The 14,828-nt window shown below is 37.7% G+C and overlaps 1 protein-coding gene across 2 annotated transcripts; it reads left to right on the top strand.

Moving 5' to 3' along the window:
* The first annotated feature begins 7,021 nt into the window (after positions 1-7,021).
* LOC138354740 (uncharacterized) lies at positions 7,022-12,120 on the top strand. 2 transcript variants are annotated; one of them, XM_069309230.1, is made up of 11 exons: positions 7,023-7,562; positions 7,907-8,011; positions 8,167-8,396; positions 8,602-8,780; positions 9,112-9,229; positions 9,465-9,556; positions 10,400-10,607; positions 10,741-10,911; positions 11,192-11,376; positions 11,629-11,864; positions 12,017-12,120. In XM_069309230.1, the coding sequence occupies exons 5-10, from the start codon at positions 9,148-9,150 to the stop codon at positions 11,854-11,856; spliced, it is 966 nt and encodes a 321-aa protein (XP_069165331.1). In that variant the 5' UTR covers positions 7,023-7,562; positions 7,907-8,011; positions 8,167-8,396; positions 8,602-8,780; positions 9,112-9,147; the 3' UTR covers positions 11,857-11,864; positions 12,017-12,120. The 2 variants fall into 2 exon arrangements, with proteins under 2 accessions (XP_069165332.1, XP_069165331.1); XM_069309231.1 differs by having other exon boundaries at positions 7,022-7,562; positions 11,629-12,120.
* Positions 12,121-14,828: the final 2,708 nt, after the last annotated feature.

The following is a 14,828-nucleotide window of genomic DNA, read 5'->3' as shown; positions in this document are numbered from 1 at the left end:
TTTGGTCGCCATATTATAGAATGGATATAAATTCACTTGAACGTGTCCAGCGTAGGATGACTAAGTTAATTCCCCAAATTAGAAATCTTTCATATGAAGAAAGATTAACAAAGATCTAACATCTAGATCTAACAGTATTTATGTCATGGGTGACTTTAATTTTAGCGGAATAAACTGGTTGAACAAAACAGGGAATAGTGAAGCAGAAGATTTTCTAGAATTAATTGACGATTGCTTTCTTACGCAACACATTAAGGAACCAACACGGGAAAATAATATTTTAGATTTAGTGTTAACTAACAGGGAAACGCAAATTAATGACATCGAAATAGGGAGTGAGCTAGGGAGCAGTGATCACAAAGAAATCAGATTTAGCATAGAATGGAATAGACCAGTAGGAGAAAATTCTGTTAAAGTGCCAGATTTTCGAAAAGCTGATTTTAATAGCCTAAGAAATTTTTTGGGTCAAATTGATTGGAAAGGCTTGGGTATGGGGTGTGGGCCGGTCTTGGAGCGAGACATGAACCCAGCGATAGGTGACTTAAATGGGGATTTCGATGTGGATTCAATATATAACTTATTTAAGAATATTCTAAACAAAGCACAGGAACGTAGTATACCATACAAATTGAATAGATCGTATACTAATGACCCAAAGTGGATAACAAAGAATTTGAAGAACCTTATAGGTAAAAAGAGAGCTTGGTACAAAAGGATTAAAAATGGGGAGGTCACTTTAGAACAGGAATTCGTACAACTGGTTAGAAATGTTAAAAAAGAGATAAGGAAAGCAAAAAGAAACTATGAAGTTCGCATAGCAGGGCAAGCAAAGACAAATCCTAAAGGGTTTTTTCAGTTATATCGTACTAAGACTAGGGAAAGGATAGGTCCATTAAAAACTGAGACAGGTCAAATAACAGATAGTGATGAAGAGATGAGTAGTATTTTTAATAAATATTTTGTATCTGTATTTACTAAAGAGGAACTTAACAATATGCCTTCAGCCGAACAAGTCTATGTGGGTGGGGACGAGGACAGGTTGACGAGTTTAGCAGTTACCAGGGAGGATGTTCTTAAACAAATAGTAAAACTCAAACCAAACAAATCCCCAGGGCCGGATGAAGTGTTTGCTAGGGTGCTTAAAGAATGCAAAGAGGAGCTTTGTGACCCACTGTCAACCATATTTAATAAATCAATAGAGTCAGGCAGAGTGCCAGAGTTTTGGAAAGTTGCTAATGTGATACCAGTTTTTAAGAAAGGAGATAGATCACTTGCGTCTAACTATCGACCAATTAGCCTAACGTCTATTGTGGGAAAGTTACTCGAATCTATAATAGCAAATAAAATTCGTCTTCATCTTGAAAAACATAAATTAATAATTGAGTCGCAACATGGTTTTATAAATGGCCGTTCATGTTTAACAAATTTGTTATCTTTTTATTCTAGCATTGTTGAGGCAGTTGATAGTGGTAAGGATTGCGATGTTGTATACCTTGACTTTAGCAAAGCTTTTGATACAGTGCCACATGAAAGACTGATTTAAAAAATAGAGTCTCATGGTATTGGGGGTGCGATATTAAGCTGGATTAGGGCATGTTAACTTTGATAAAGCCGCCTTCAAACGCCATAGCAACTTCAAATTCATTTGACGTTTTGGAGGACGAGTGCTGTGGAGAGACTGTGGATCGCGCAAAAGGGAAAGCAACGAAGAGAAAGGAAGCGCAGGCCCCTCAGAAAGTAAAGGAAGTACCTAAGCAAACATTAGTTGTGGGAGATTCCCAGATAAGGTATTTGGATAGAACGTTTTGTGCTAGAGATAGGGGGAACAGGTTAAGGGTTTGCTATCCCGGAGCTGGCATTGGTGATATTATAAACAACATGAATGATATTATGGCTGGTAATGGGAACAATCCCATTATTTGCATTAGCGTGGGAGGAAATGATGTTGGTCGAGTCAGGAGTGAGGAACTGATTCAGAGGTATAAAACAGCCATAGAGTTAGTTAGGAGCAAGGGAGGAATCCCGATCATATGTGGCATTCTTCCAAGAAAGGGAGTGGGAAATGAATGGATATCGAGGGCACTTGGTGTCAATTGCCGGCTGGAAAGATATTGCAAATCAAATGCAATATCTTTCATAGACAACTGGGAACACTTCTATGGAAGAAATGAAATGTATGCTCGTGATGGGGTGCATCTATCGAGAGCTGGGGTTGTTGCTGTTGCGAACTCGCTAGAAGAAGTGGTTAGAGGTGTTTGTTTGGGTTTAAACTGTTAGTAGATAGAGGTATGGGAATTGATTTGGAGGAAGGAGGTAATAAAAGTATGTGTTTGTGGGAGAAAGGAATTGGCAAAACGATCAGGGAAAGAGAAGGTCCGCAAAATAACAATTCACTTAGGGTATATTACACTAACAGTAGAAGTCTAAGAAATAAAATTAACGAATTAAATGCTCTTGTCTGCACAGAAAAAATAGATATTATTGCACTTACCGAAACGTGGATGAATGTAGAAAATAGAGAACTATTAGCTGAATATCAAATATATGGATTTAACAACCCGTTCTCACACAAGACAGTACATATATGACTAGTGCTTAAAGTCAATATGTGGAATGTGATTTAGTACATATGTGATATATTCCCAGTTAACTTTTTTACCAAGGCTCAAACTCTTCCTCACGTACCAATTTACGTCTCACAGTACTCGTCCATCAACGTAGATAGCTGAATAGTCGTGATTGGTTCAATTATAACGAAAATTGTAGTTTTCAGGTCCCACATGGGTTGTGAAATTCACCTACTATTGTCCATGCTCTTATAATATTACAGATCAGCTACATCCTATTGAAGGCTCGTAGTTTTGTTTTGAGAAATATTAGTTGTTCTTAGTAAATTATAATAAGCACAATAAATTATTACATAGAATAAGTGCTTCACCAATCAATATTATATACCATAGTTTGTGCTTTAGAAATCTTTAAAGAATGTTTTGTAGGAACGCTAACAGAAAACGATGTTATGTTGGAATGTATATAGGGTAAACTACTGCAAACAGGATGGTATGGTGTGGATTATTGGAAACTATAGGATAAGTATAGGGTCCACTACCACCTGTTAGGTGGGTAAGGGGTCCAATAACACCCGCAGGATGAGTATGGGGGTCACATCCACCCACAGGAATGGTATGGGGATCACTTCCACCCACAGGAAGGGTATGGGATCCAATACCATCCACTGGATGTGTATTGCGTCCACTACCACCGACAGGATGGGTATGGGCTCACAACCACCCACAGGATAGGTATGGGGTCCAATACCACCCACAGGATGAGTATGGGGTCCACTATAACCCACAGGATGGGTATGGGGCTCCAACCACCCACAGAATAAGTATGGGGTACAATAACACCCACTGGATATGTATGGCATCCATTGCCCCCACAGGATGACTATAGGGTACAGTATCGCCCACAGGATTAGTATATAGGGTTCACTGCCGCCCACAGAGTCGGTATGGGGTCCACCGCCACCCACAGGGTCGGTATGGGGTCCACTACCGCCCACAGGGTCGCTATGAAGTCAACTACCGTCCACAGGGTCGGTAGGGGTCCACTACCGCCCACAGGGTCGGCAGGGGGTCCACTGCCACCCACTGGGTCGGTAGGGGGTCCACTGCCGCCCACAGGATCGATAGGGGGTCCACTGCCGCCCACAGGGTCGATATGGGGGGGGGTCCACTACCGCCCACAGGATCGATAGGGGGTCCACTGCCGCCCACAGGGTCGGTAGGGGGTCCACTGCCGCCCACACGTTCGGTAGGGGTCCACTGCCGCCCACAGGGTCGGTAGGGGGTCCACTGCCGCCCACAGGATCGATAGGGGGTCCACTGCCGCCCACAGGGTCGATAGGGGGTCCCTTACCGCCCACAGGGTCTCTATGAAGTCAACTACCGCCCATAGTGTTTGTATAGTGTCCACTATCGCCCATAGTGTTATTATGGGGTCCACTACCCCTCATAGGGTCGGTATGGGGGTCCATTACTACCCACAGGGTGTGTCTGGGGTCTATTTTGGCAATACTGCTTTTCCAATCTCATTTGTTGTTCAATGTAAAATATTTGTTGCTCGACTTGCAACAATTTATATATATATATATATATATATATATATATATATATAGTATAGTGCCTTTGCAATAATGTACCAATGTGTGTATTTTCATAACTCGTTTTAAATTGTTGAAAAATAAATAACTACATTGTGAATGCAAGTCAATGTTTACATGCTAAATCAGAGTTGCCAGATTCCGCTTAAAATAGCAAATTGTGCTTATTTTCAAAGCTTGAGAATTTAGCTTTAAAGTAGTTAAAAAACTACGAATTTCGCAATTTGCTATGTACTTTAGTGTACTATTTTAAAATAAGATTGGTTTTTAAGCTGCAAGTCATATGAATCTCAAAAAAAGTATATTATTAACAATCTTATCTCCATAGTTCACTAGTTTCTGTAAATCAGATCTGGTAACTGTAGGCCAAGTACTGGAAGACTCAAGACACAATGTGTTGAAGCTATTCTCTTTGAAGAAGTCATCTCGACAGGATCTTCCAGCTCCAGCTATAAAACTTCACCAAACATGGATCTACCTAGTACATCAAATGGTAAGGAATTACTAAACTGTACAAAGTTTTATGCTAGAACATTTGTTACAGAATTGTCCCTGTCAGGGACAATTCAGTCCCTATTCTATGTGTACTCCATCACATAGTGACGGAGTATGTGGGAATAATTTTGTTGACACTGTCCATTTTGTCAATTCTACAACAGCAGATAATATGAATTCCCAGAGATATTTGTAACTTGAGATACTTGGTTTGGTTTGGTTAAGTTAGGTTAGGTTAGCCTAACCCAGTAAATCCTCCCCGGCTAGAATATAGACCCCGGACAAAGTGCTCGTGAAATGCCAGGCATTTGCAAATATGAGGATGTGGTTGATTAGATTATATTCTTTTCTATATCATAGATGTTCAATATATGAAAAATATTTTAGACTTAAAAATGGACCCCTGAGGTACTCAACTTAACACATTTCTTCATATTCATTCCCATTTAGTATGACCTTTTGCTCTCTTTGTTTTAACTATTGTTTTGTGCACTTTACAATTTTTTTCATGAACCTGTAATTTCCTTGCTAGTCTTCCATGTGGTACCTTATTAAAGTCTTTAGCATAATCCATGTATACTACATCCACCGGAAACCCTTTATCTGAGTACCATGTTACCATGTCCCAAAAGTGAGGAGGTTTATAAGGTAGCATCTGTTTTTAAGAAGACCATGGTGTGTCGATTGAATAAGATTGTTCACTGAAAGATGGTAAATGATTCCCTCCCTTAGGATTTTCGCCATGAGCTTGCAGATGTGTTATACCTAGCTGATTGGACATTAGTTTTGTGCTTAACTCTTTCTGCTTTTTTTTTAAATACTGTAAGGGTGAAATTTTCATATTTCAAATCTCGGGGTACTATCCCTTGGTTCAGATATTTTGTGGAAAGTATTTTCAGCAGTATTCATAGTTCTTCTGTCAGTTTATTTTCCTTTATAATTAAGGTTTGTTTTCTTTTGTACCATAGAAAGTACCACAGAAAGGTGTTATAATGTTGTGTTAGCTTTTCTGTACAATTTTTCTTTTTTGTTTGTATAAAAGGCTATGCAATGAATTCAAATATTTACGCTACCAATCAATTTTTCAGATAGATCATCGGATTTTGACAGTATGCTGTACATACCAGATGTTCCAAAAATAACTACAGACAACAATAATGGTACTGTGTTTACTATTTTTATACTTTATATATAGGAAGACAAGTTCAATCAATGAGCATTTTAATATATCATCAAAATTTTCATACATTTCTTTCACTTTGTTACACTTGTAAAAACTTATTCTTAGCTATATTTATATAAATGTTAATACCACTGTTAAATGAACATATTGATTTGTGTCCTTATTAGTTATAGCTTATTTATGTTGACCCAGCACCTTACTAAAGGGATTACCTTAACTTGTGTCACTATCTCTCTAGGGGGCTCCAGGTAGGCAGTATAGGTAATGCCACTAACATGCATATCATTATGGGAAAGTCCATAATTTAACACATAATTATAAGTAGGAAATTTGTAGCAAATTTTAAGATTATTAATAGGTACATTGTAGCATAATTTTGCATAAGCATAATTTTCTTGTTTTGTTCTTGTACTTTTCCTTCGAACAGTATTATTTTCTCTTCAGAATTTCACCGGAGAATAGCAGTGATGACTAGAGAACATCTTGAACGTGAGTACCAGAAAGCACGTGCTGCAATGATACAAAGAAATGAGTACTTGAAGAGACTCTTAAACGTGGAGGAACCAAACTCAATAAAGGTGACAAACAAGAAACAGAAAAAAGATAACATACAGGATGTATCACACATTAATTCAAAACAAAGACCAGCTGCACCCCAATCTGATGGTAATCTTCTATTATTTTCTTAACAATATTTCTACAGCTGTTATTTGTGTACTTTCCAATAATATTTGTTGCCTATTTTTAAGTGTATGCTAGACAATTATGGAGATTAAATTACTATAACACTGAACAACTTGGTAGCATAAAGTTAGTTATAGTAATATCTTGAGATTTGTCTGAAAATATTAATACTTGTATACAATTTGCAATTATGTACCATGCTTAAATCTTCAAATGTGCCACCCAGACATTCTGCCTGCTATACTTTCACCACCACACATTCAAAATGCGGGCTATTCTACTAGTGGCAGAACGTACACTCAAAGTTATTTGGCAGCTGGTGAAGAAACTTTGGAATCATTTGATGTTGGTATGTCCCAACATCATTTGTTGGTATTTAAATGAGGGTTTATTTAATGGACACACGTCATAAATATTATGTACCAAAATTGTGCTTAATGCCTATGAAATTTTGTTTAACATATTATACTAATCATTCCTTTCACTTACAAATTTTTCTTACTAATTTGTAATCCCATATTTCAAAGTACTTGCTGCAGAACTTGAACAAATTAAAGATTCTCAGCCAAGTGTTTCTGACTGGCAAAAAAGAAGAAAAAATGCAGAGATTAATTGGGGAGAAAGCAGGGCAATGCTGTTCGATTGGACATTGTCTGAGTTGGGTGTTCCAGATAAAGGTAAATTAAATATTGCTGTGTTCATTAAGGTTATACTGTATAATAAGCATCATATGCATATTAATGACACTCTATTAATACATTTAGACTTCAGATTGTTTAAAATGTTAGGTATACAGTATTTAAAATTAGTATAAATAATTACCCCTTTTTTCATCAGGTAAAGTTTGTGTACAATGTACAAATTGTGAGGCAAGCATCAAATGTGAAGACTGTTTTGCATTTTTGTGTCACATTTGTGACCAAATGCAACATTTTCTCATGCCTTTCCACCACAGATTATATTGGAAAAATGGCTTTTATGAGCCATTAGACCCGACACAAACTGTGTGCCCTGAAGGAAATATCTTTCACTGGAGTAAGTATACGATACCTGTATAAAATCCGTACTTTGTTCCGAGATTACTTCTACTTCCCAATCCCAGTCTAGAGCTACGATTATCTTGGTATAACAAAATAAAATGAATAAATGTTTCATTTCAGTCATTACAACATTTGGAGAAGTCTTAAAGTTTAAACCTGACACTTGGTTTTATAGATTGATTTAATCGTCTGATTGTTTCTTTTCTGTGAATTTCTCAGTCATTATCTGGAGATTAATGTCAATATTTTGTACAATCAAGAAACAATGAAATATTCAGTCTGAAATTCTTTTCCATAAAACTCATTTTGTCAAACTGTCTTCCTTTTCTTTGTTACCAGAACCTGTTGTACCAGCCCAACCACCAAATTCTTGCCCCAACTGCACAGATTGCAAGTTTAAAATTTCAAGCTCCAGCAATCTCTGCATCTTCATCACTATAATGGGTAAATAAACTTTAAAATTTACCCTTTTATTTCCATTACCGGATATTCCTGAATCACAATACATTTTGAAATTTTTGTTGCTATAAATGTTAATTTTTACATCACTATTTTAGCAAGTCGCCACACCACTCAATGCACTGTATTTTAAACTACAGGAAGGTATGACCTCTATACTCCAATCTATACATGCCACTGTGGATATGAGCATCAACAACTAGGCAAGACCATGCACAAGTCTGGTTTCTATTCATCATTAGGAAAGAGCAGCACATTCTACAGCACCAGTCTGCTTGAATCATGGCACCATATAAAAAGAAATTGTCCTGGAACATCATTTCGGGCATTAGTCACTGCACTGGAATCCTTTGGTGCTTCTCGTGGGCGTGTATGTTTTGATACCGTTATTCTTAATATTTTCAGTTTTATATTTCAATACAAAAATTATCAAAATTTTGTAGTAATGTATATTCATTTATTAATAATTAGTTTTTAATTTTGTTCAAACACAAAATGGAATGTTTTTTTTGTTTATTTATCTTATGTCATAATATGCATTTTAAATGTCACCATCTAAAAAATTCTATTCCTAGATTGGACCCATTAATTATATAACTTCGAAGAGAGTGTTCTTCGAATGGCGATTCCAGCAATATGAGCTGAGAAAAATTAGAGGAGAAGCTGACAATGAGTGTCCTGCTTGTGATAAAACCCCTTTAGCAGTACATATTGATGGCAACAAGAAGCTGTATCGTTACAACAAAGTTGGGAGGTAATAAAATGTGCTTTACAGATACTTAATGTATAGTATTCTTTTGTTCTCTACACACACTATATTATAATGAATTATATTGTCTTCAAATTAATGTTCTTATAAATAAAGTATGCACATATAAATATACATTGTCATATGACATATTTTTTAACTGAGTATGTCTTTATAGTTTGCCTTTCAATTGCATCCATATCATCATTTTATTTATCTAACACCATGTAAATTTTTGTTTTATGTAAAATTTAGCAGTGCATCAGAATTCTTCATAGGCTTTTAATTTTTGTACAATAATTTGAATTTTTTTTTACTGTATACTTTTATGTTAAAGGTATTATATGGAGGGCGGTGGCAAGAAGGAAGTGGCATGACTTTAGGGGAAGAGGCAGAGCAAGTGTTTGCATACCTCTCACGATACAACTCTACAACTAAAAACATGCTGAAAGCTGGTATTTGTTTATATGGTTCATCTGATCAAGTTTTTTATTATTTTACCTGCCCTGTAATCAGTATAATGCGATTTGTATTCAGTATTCAATAAGTATCAACTCCCTCAAATAATCAATAAAAGAATGAAAACATATTGGTCAAACTTGAGTTGGTCTTGGTGAGTAAAGGTATGTTATGAAACTGTTATTAATCTATGCTCTTCAAGATGTTCATTGCTATAAATATTTTTCTCAGAAAGAACAGAAGAACTCACAGAGGGTGCAGTCTTTTGGAACCATCGAAAAATTGATGGACTGGCTCGTGCATTAGTTACTCGACTCAGAAAGGTACTAAAAATAATATATATTTATTTTATTTATTTGTATTTATTTTGAAACTTATTATAATGCATTTATATGTGAAAGGTATTATAATGCATTTATAGGTTAGTTATGTGTTCAGATCATGTACTACATATATTTTCCATTATAAATTAGCGACCATTTCCTTGAATTAACTGCTTGAACTTTTTCAATATATCAATAAGGTTAATTTGTATAAAGTATATAGTATTTAATTAACCTAAATGTATGATTCCGAGATATATCAAATGTGTTCACAGAGAAATCACAGTATCGTGATATATCACGGGAACTGTGATGAGGGTTTGAACCCCATGCACTGAGTGCTCTCAGATGCATGCTCTAGTTCACTACGCCACGACATGGTCAGATGAATTGCAACTTGGAGTACTACTGCACCCACAAGGATCCCAAGGCTTCCACTGAAGCCAAACCAGGTTTCACACAATTCCCCCATGAACTCGGTCTCTGTCATTCAGTAGTTCTGCCTTTGATGCCCCCATTTCAATGTCTTTCTCCATGTATTGATATATCACAATAATATGAATTCTATGTGTATTGAAAGGGCCATCAGAGGTAAAACTACTGGAGGACACAGACCAAGTACATGGGAAACTGCATGCACAACCGCCCATGGAATGGGTATGGGGGTGCATAATTAACAAAAATTGAATTGTGGGTTCATTAGTACCCTAGGTTGCAATTCTTTTGACCATGTTGTGGCGCATTCAACTACAGCAAGCATCTGGGAATGCCAAGCCCATAGGTTCGAACCACTCATCATGGTTAATGTGATTTGTTCATTAAATTTATTATATTTTCAAATAGGCCAGAGAGACGGAAATAACAGTTTCAAATGAGATCGACAAACTTGATGTTCAAAAGTCATTGATTCAAGAATGGCGATCTGACCTACAAATGATTTGTAAGGAGTTAGAGTTAAACACTGGAACAACCTCGAAGAACATAAAATATTCTATCGAGGCAGTTGCAGACTCTATCAGGCATCGCAAAAATCTGATTGCCACTGATGCAGGTAGGCTTACTATTTCTTTGTTAACTCTGAAGCAATTTCTATTTAGCTCTTGTCTATAATTTCTATGTAGGTAAATGATGAGGAAATTTTTTTAACAACTTTAAAACTTTCAGCCAAAAAACTTTATTTGCAGCATCCAGTAAAATGCGCTCTTCCCTCCGGCACAGAAATGAGTGTGATAGGAAAAAGCTTCAAGGCTTCATAAAAATCTACAATAGTGAAAACTCTGAAATTCTCAGTGAAAAGGATGCAATAGAAGGTATCCTGCCATGGCACAATTTATTGCCTCATCATAGCCAAAATGGTATGTAACTACATCTCATTTTATCAGGGGTTACAATTCGGCCTTATCAAGATAACTAACATTTAGCATGCATAATGGATAAGCTTTACTTATTTTTGAAGTAAAATATCATCACTACTGTTTGTAAAATAGGTGCAGTATCATAATCCGTAGGTTTTTATCAGGTTGATACTGCACAATAAACTATGTATAGTATGTATAATGCAAGTACCTAAACTGTAATTACATTAAATTGAGTTGTAGTTTACTTGCAGTAAATATAAATTTCCTCTTTTATTAGTGTCCCTTGCTCAAAAAAAGAAGGCAGTAGAAGATGTGGAGCTTCAGAAGAGATCCAGAGAAGAGCAACAACACACTGTTCAAGAAATGCTGCATTATCTCGCATATTACAAGAATAAGAGAGAGATTTTAACCGAACATACTGAAGAGTTGTTATGTGGAATTTTTCCTTCATATCTAAGCAAGGTAAGCTAACAGCCTAAATGTGTGTTGCAATTCAGTTCTTCATAAACATTTATCCAGCAGAATTTTATACTTGTCTTGCTATTTACAACTTTGACAGGTAGACAATTCCATGGTTTTCATATACTGTACTGGTGTGTTTTACATATATTTGAACTTTTACCGAAAACTTTATTTATTTATTCTAATTTCTTTAGTATTTTCAGGGAAATTTGTAAATGTCTTAAACCCCATTAAATAGTCTATATATTACAGGATCCTAACAAGTACACTATTGAAGAGAAGCACCTATCAACCAAAAATAAGAGTGGAATCTTGGCTCTTTTGAAGCAAGGGCAAAAGATGTGTTCTGACAAGCTGAGTGATGCAAAGCGTTTATTTGGATACCAGGAAGAGGATGTTGATGTTTCCGAGCCCTACCTGGAGCTTTGTGACAGTGAAGATGATGATGATGAAGATGAAGATTTACTACTAAACTCATGATACAAAAGTTAAGTATAATAAATTTTACCTGATTTCTCTTGCTAATTTCTCTTACTTAATTTCTCTAATTTCTAATTATCCTAGCCCTAAGATTACTACTGGCCTCCATTGCCTTGCCTGCACTTTGTTTCCCCCTTAACCATATCACTCATTCTTACAGGTGTGAGACAGAGAGGTACAAGATCATCCAAGAGGAACAACACCTGAAGCACCCAACATTTGGGTGTTTTAATTAATAAAAACGCCCTTCATGGCTTCACTCATCCTGGCTGGTTTAATTAAAAAAACCTAACCTAAACCTAATATATATACCTCTAGAGTCAAGGGAGTTAAGTTTTAGGCTGCACAATGAAACTGCTATTGACAATTTTATAACTGCTGCTGATAATGTCTGTCCTGTGACTTTTTTGTAAGCATAACCAAAAGGCTTAACAATCCCTTGCTTACAAAGGGAATACTTAAACCCATTAATAAAAAACATGACCTTGAGAAGAAGTATAGGTTAGGAATTGTCTCCAAAGAATTCTCATGCTCTTCAACAGGTCACTTGAACTCCAAACCTTTCCAGTTATCCTAAAAAAAGCGAGTTACCCCTGTACACAAATGTGGTGATCTCACAGATGTTAACAATTACAGACCTATATCAATCCTGCCTAACTTGTCAACATTTTTTGAAAAACTAATCTACAAGCAGTTTTACTCTTATCTAGCCAAACACCATATACTTAGTACTAGGCTGTACAAGAATATAACAACTCTTGTATATATCTCAAAAAAAAAAAAAAAAAAAAAAAAAGCACAAGACGAAGCTTGAAAAAGTTTAGTGGTATGCAAATAGGCTAGTCCCAGGACTAAGAGGCATGAGTTATGAGGACAGGCTGCGAGAAATGCAATTGATAGGGTACATAAAGATAAACTGTTTAACACGGGTGGTAGGCGAACAAGGGGACACAGGTGGAAACTTAGTACCCAAATGAACCACTAGGATGTTAGAAAGAACTTTTTCAGTGTCAGAGTAGTTAATAGATGGAATGCATTAGGCAGTGATGTGGTGGAGGCTGACTCCATACACAGTTTCAAATGCAGATATGATAGAGCCCAGTAGGCTCAGGAATCTGTACATCAGTTGATTGCCAGTTGAGAGGTGGGACCAAAGAGCCAGAGCTCAACCCCCCGCAACCACAACTAGGTGAGTATACACACACACACACACACGTATACACACACACACACAGACACAAACATACACACACTAATGCCTCTATTCACCTTGCAGTAAATAGGAACCTGAAAGTCAGGAAGCTGCTAAAGGCTGCATCTTGGGGATGTGTGAGTGTGTTAGATAAAAATATATGTTGTTTAGATATGATGGAGGAAAAGAGGCCGAGAGTCGGTACATTAGACAACCGACGCTTAGAAAGGCGGGGTCCAAGAGCTAACAGCTAAATCTTGGAAATAATAAATTAAAATATTTAATACACCCACATACATGTTTCACATTATTTTGGCTGAGGGCACACTGAGGGCTGATGGCCCCGTCGACGGGGCAGGAAGTCGGTGGTTGATCAAAGGCCTCCCACATCCTCCACATACCTGAGGATTATTCCGGCTTAATTTTAAACGGAAGTAATGTCTTGGCATTTACGGCTTCAGCGGGTGGGTGGGTCCGTGGGTTTATTACACTGTGAGTGAAAACAATCGCCTATTCTCTATTTTATATTGCGGCTTGTAGAGCTAGAAGCTGTTGCCTCTTGTGTGCGTTGCACAAGGGGATTAATATCTGGATTAATAGCTTTCAATATTTCCAGTATTTTTTAAGGTAACGCTTAAATACCGAAGATACTGCTATTGGACACCGCTTAATTGACAATGTCTCAACAACGCAGGCTAAAGATGTGCGTGGCTCCTGCTATTGCAATGATGCTCATTTGTTTTTCAATGATGGGCCTTAGTTGCCCCCTCTCTAACTTACCGTTCTAAATACCCCTTCTCCATCTTCCGCAAACATTTCCCCTCATACATCTCCCCCCTTTCCTCCTGTCCCCCTTGTCCATCTTTGTCCCCCTGTCCATCTTTGTCCCCTGTCCCTCACTTTGTCCCCTTGCCCACATTTTCTGTCCTCTGTCCCAGATCCCTTTCCCCCTCTCTGTCCCCCTGTCCCCCCTTTCCATCTCTCTGTCCCCCTGTCCCTCTCTATCCCATTGTCCCTGTCTCTGTCCCCCCTGTCTCTCTCTGTCCCCCTGTTCTTCTCTGTCCTCATGTTCCTCTCTCTGTCCCCCTGTCACTCTCTGTCCCCCTGTTCCTCTATGTCCCCCTGTCCATCTCTCTGTCCCCTGTACCTCTCTGTCCCCCTGCCCACTCTTTCTGTCCGCTGTCCATCATCTGTCCCCCTCCCTTTCCTCCAGTCCCCCTATCCATCTCTGTCCCCTTGTCCCTGTCTCTCCTCTGTCCCCTCTCTCTTGGTCTCCTGCCCCCCTCTCCTCCCTCTGTCCCTCCTCCCTCTGTCTCTGTCATTCTCTCACTGACTTTGCATATCCTTATCTATACGTCTCTGTGTCTAACATTCTCTCCCTGACTCTGTCTATATCTATTTCTCTGTCTCGATCTTCATCTCTTTCTCTCTCTCTCTCTCTCTCTCTCTCTCTCTCTCTCTCTCTCTCTCTCTCTCTCTCTCTCTCTCTCTCTCTCTCTCTCTCTCTCTCTCTCTCTCTCTCTCTCTCTCTCTCTCTCTCTCTCTCTCTCTTTCTCTCTCTCTCTCTCTCTCTCTCTCTCTCTCTCTCTCTCTCTCTCTCTCTCTCTCTCTCTCTCTCTCTCTCTCTCTCTCTCTCTCTCTCTCTCTCCTTACATACATACATACATACATACATACATACATACATACATACATACATACATACATACATACATACATACATACATACATACATACATACATACATACATACGTACATACATACATACATACATTTATT

Source organism: Procambarus clarkii, chromosome 64 (genome assembly GCF_040958095.1).
Source record: "Procambarus clarkii isolate CNS0578487 chromosome 64, FALCON_Pclarkii_2.0, whole genome shotgun sequence".
NCBI classification, from domain to species: Eukaryota; Metazoa; Arthropoda; class Malacostraca; order Decapoda; family Cambaridae; genus Procambarus; species Procambarus clarkii.
Note: the sequence above shows the minus strand (reverse complement) of the source record. Positions and strands in the feature narration are given on the sequence as shown.

Coding starts and splice junctions, on each gene's coding strand:
- LOC138354740 (XM_069309231.1), top strand. CDS start 9,148: ATGACTTTAGGGGAAGAGGCAGAGCAAGTGTTTGCATACCTCTCACGA. Junction 9,230..9,464: donor TAAAAACATGCTGAAAGCTG/GTATTTGTTTAT, acceptor TATTTTTCTCAG/AAAGAACAGAAGAACTCACA. Junction 10,912..11,191: donor GCCTCATCATAGCCAAAATG/GTATGTAACTAC, acceptor CTCTTTTATTAG/TGTCCCTTGCTCAAAAAAAG.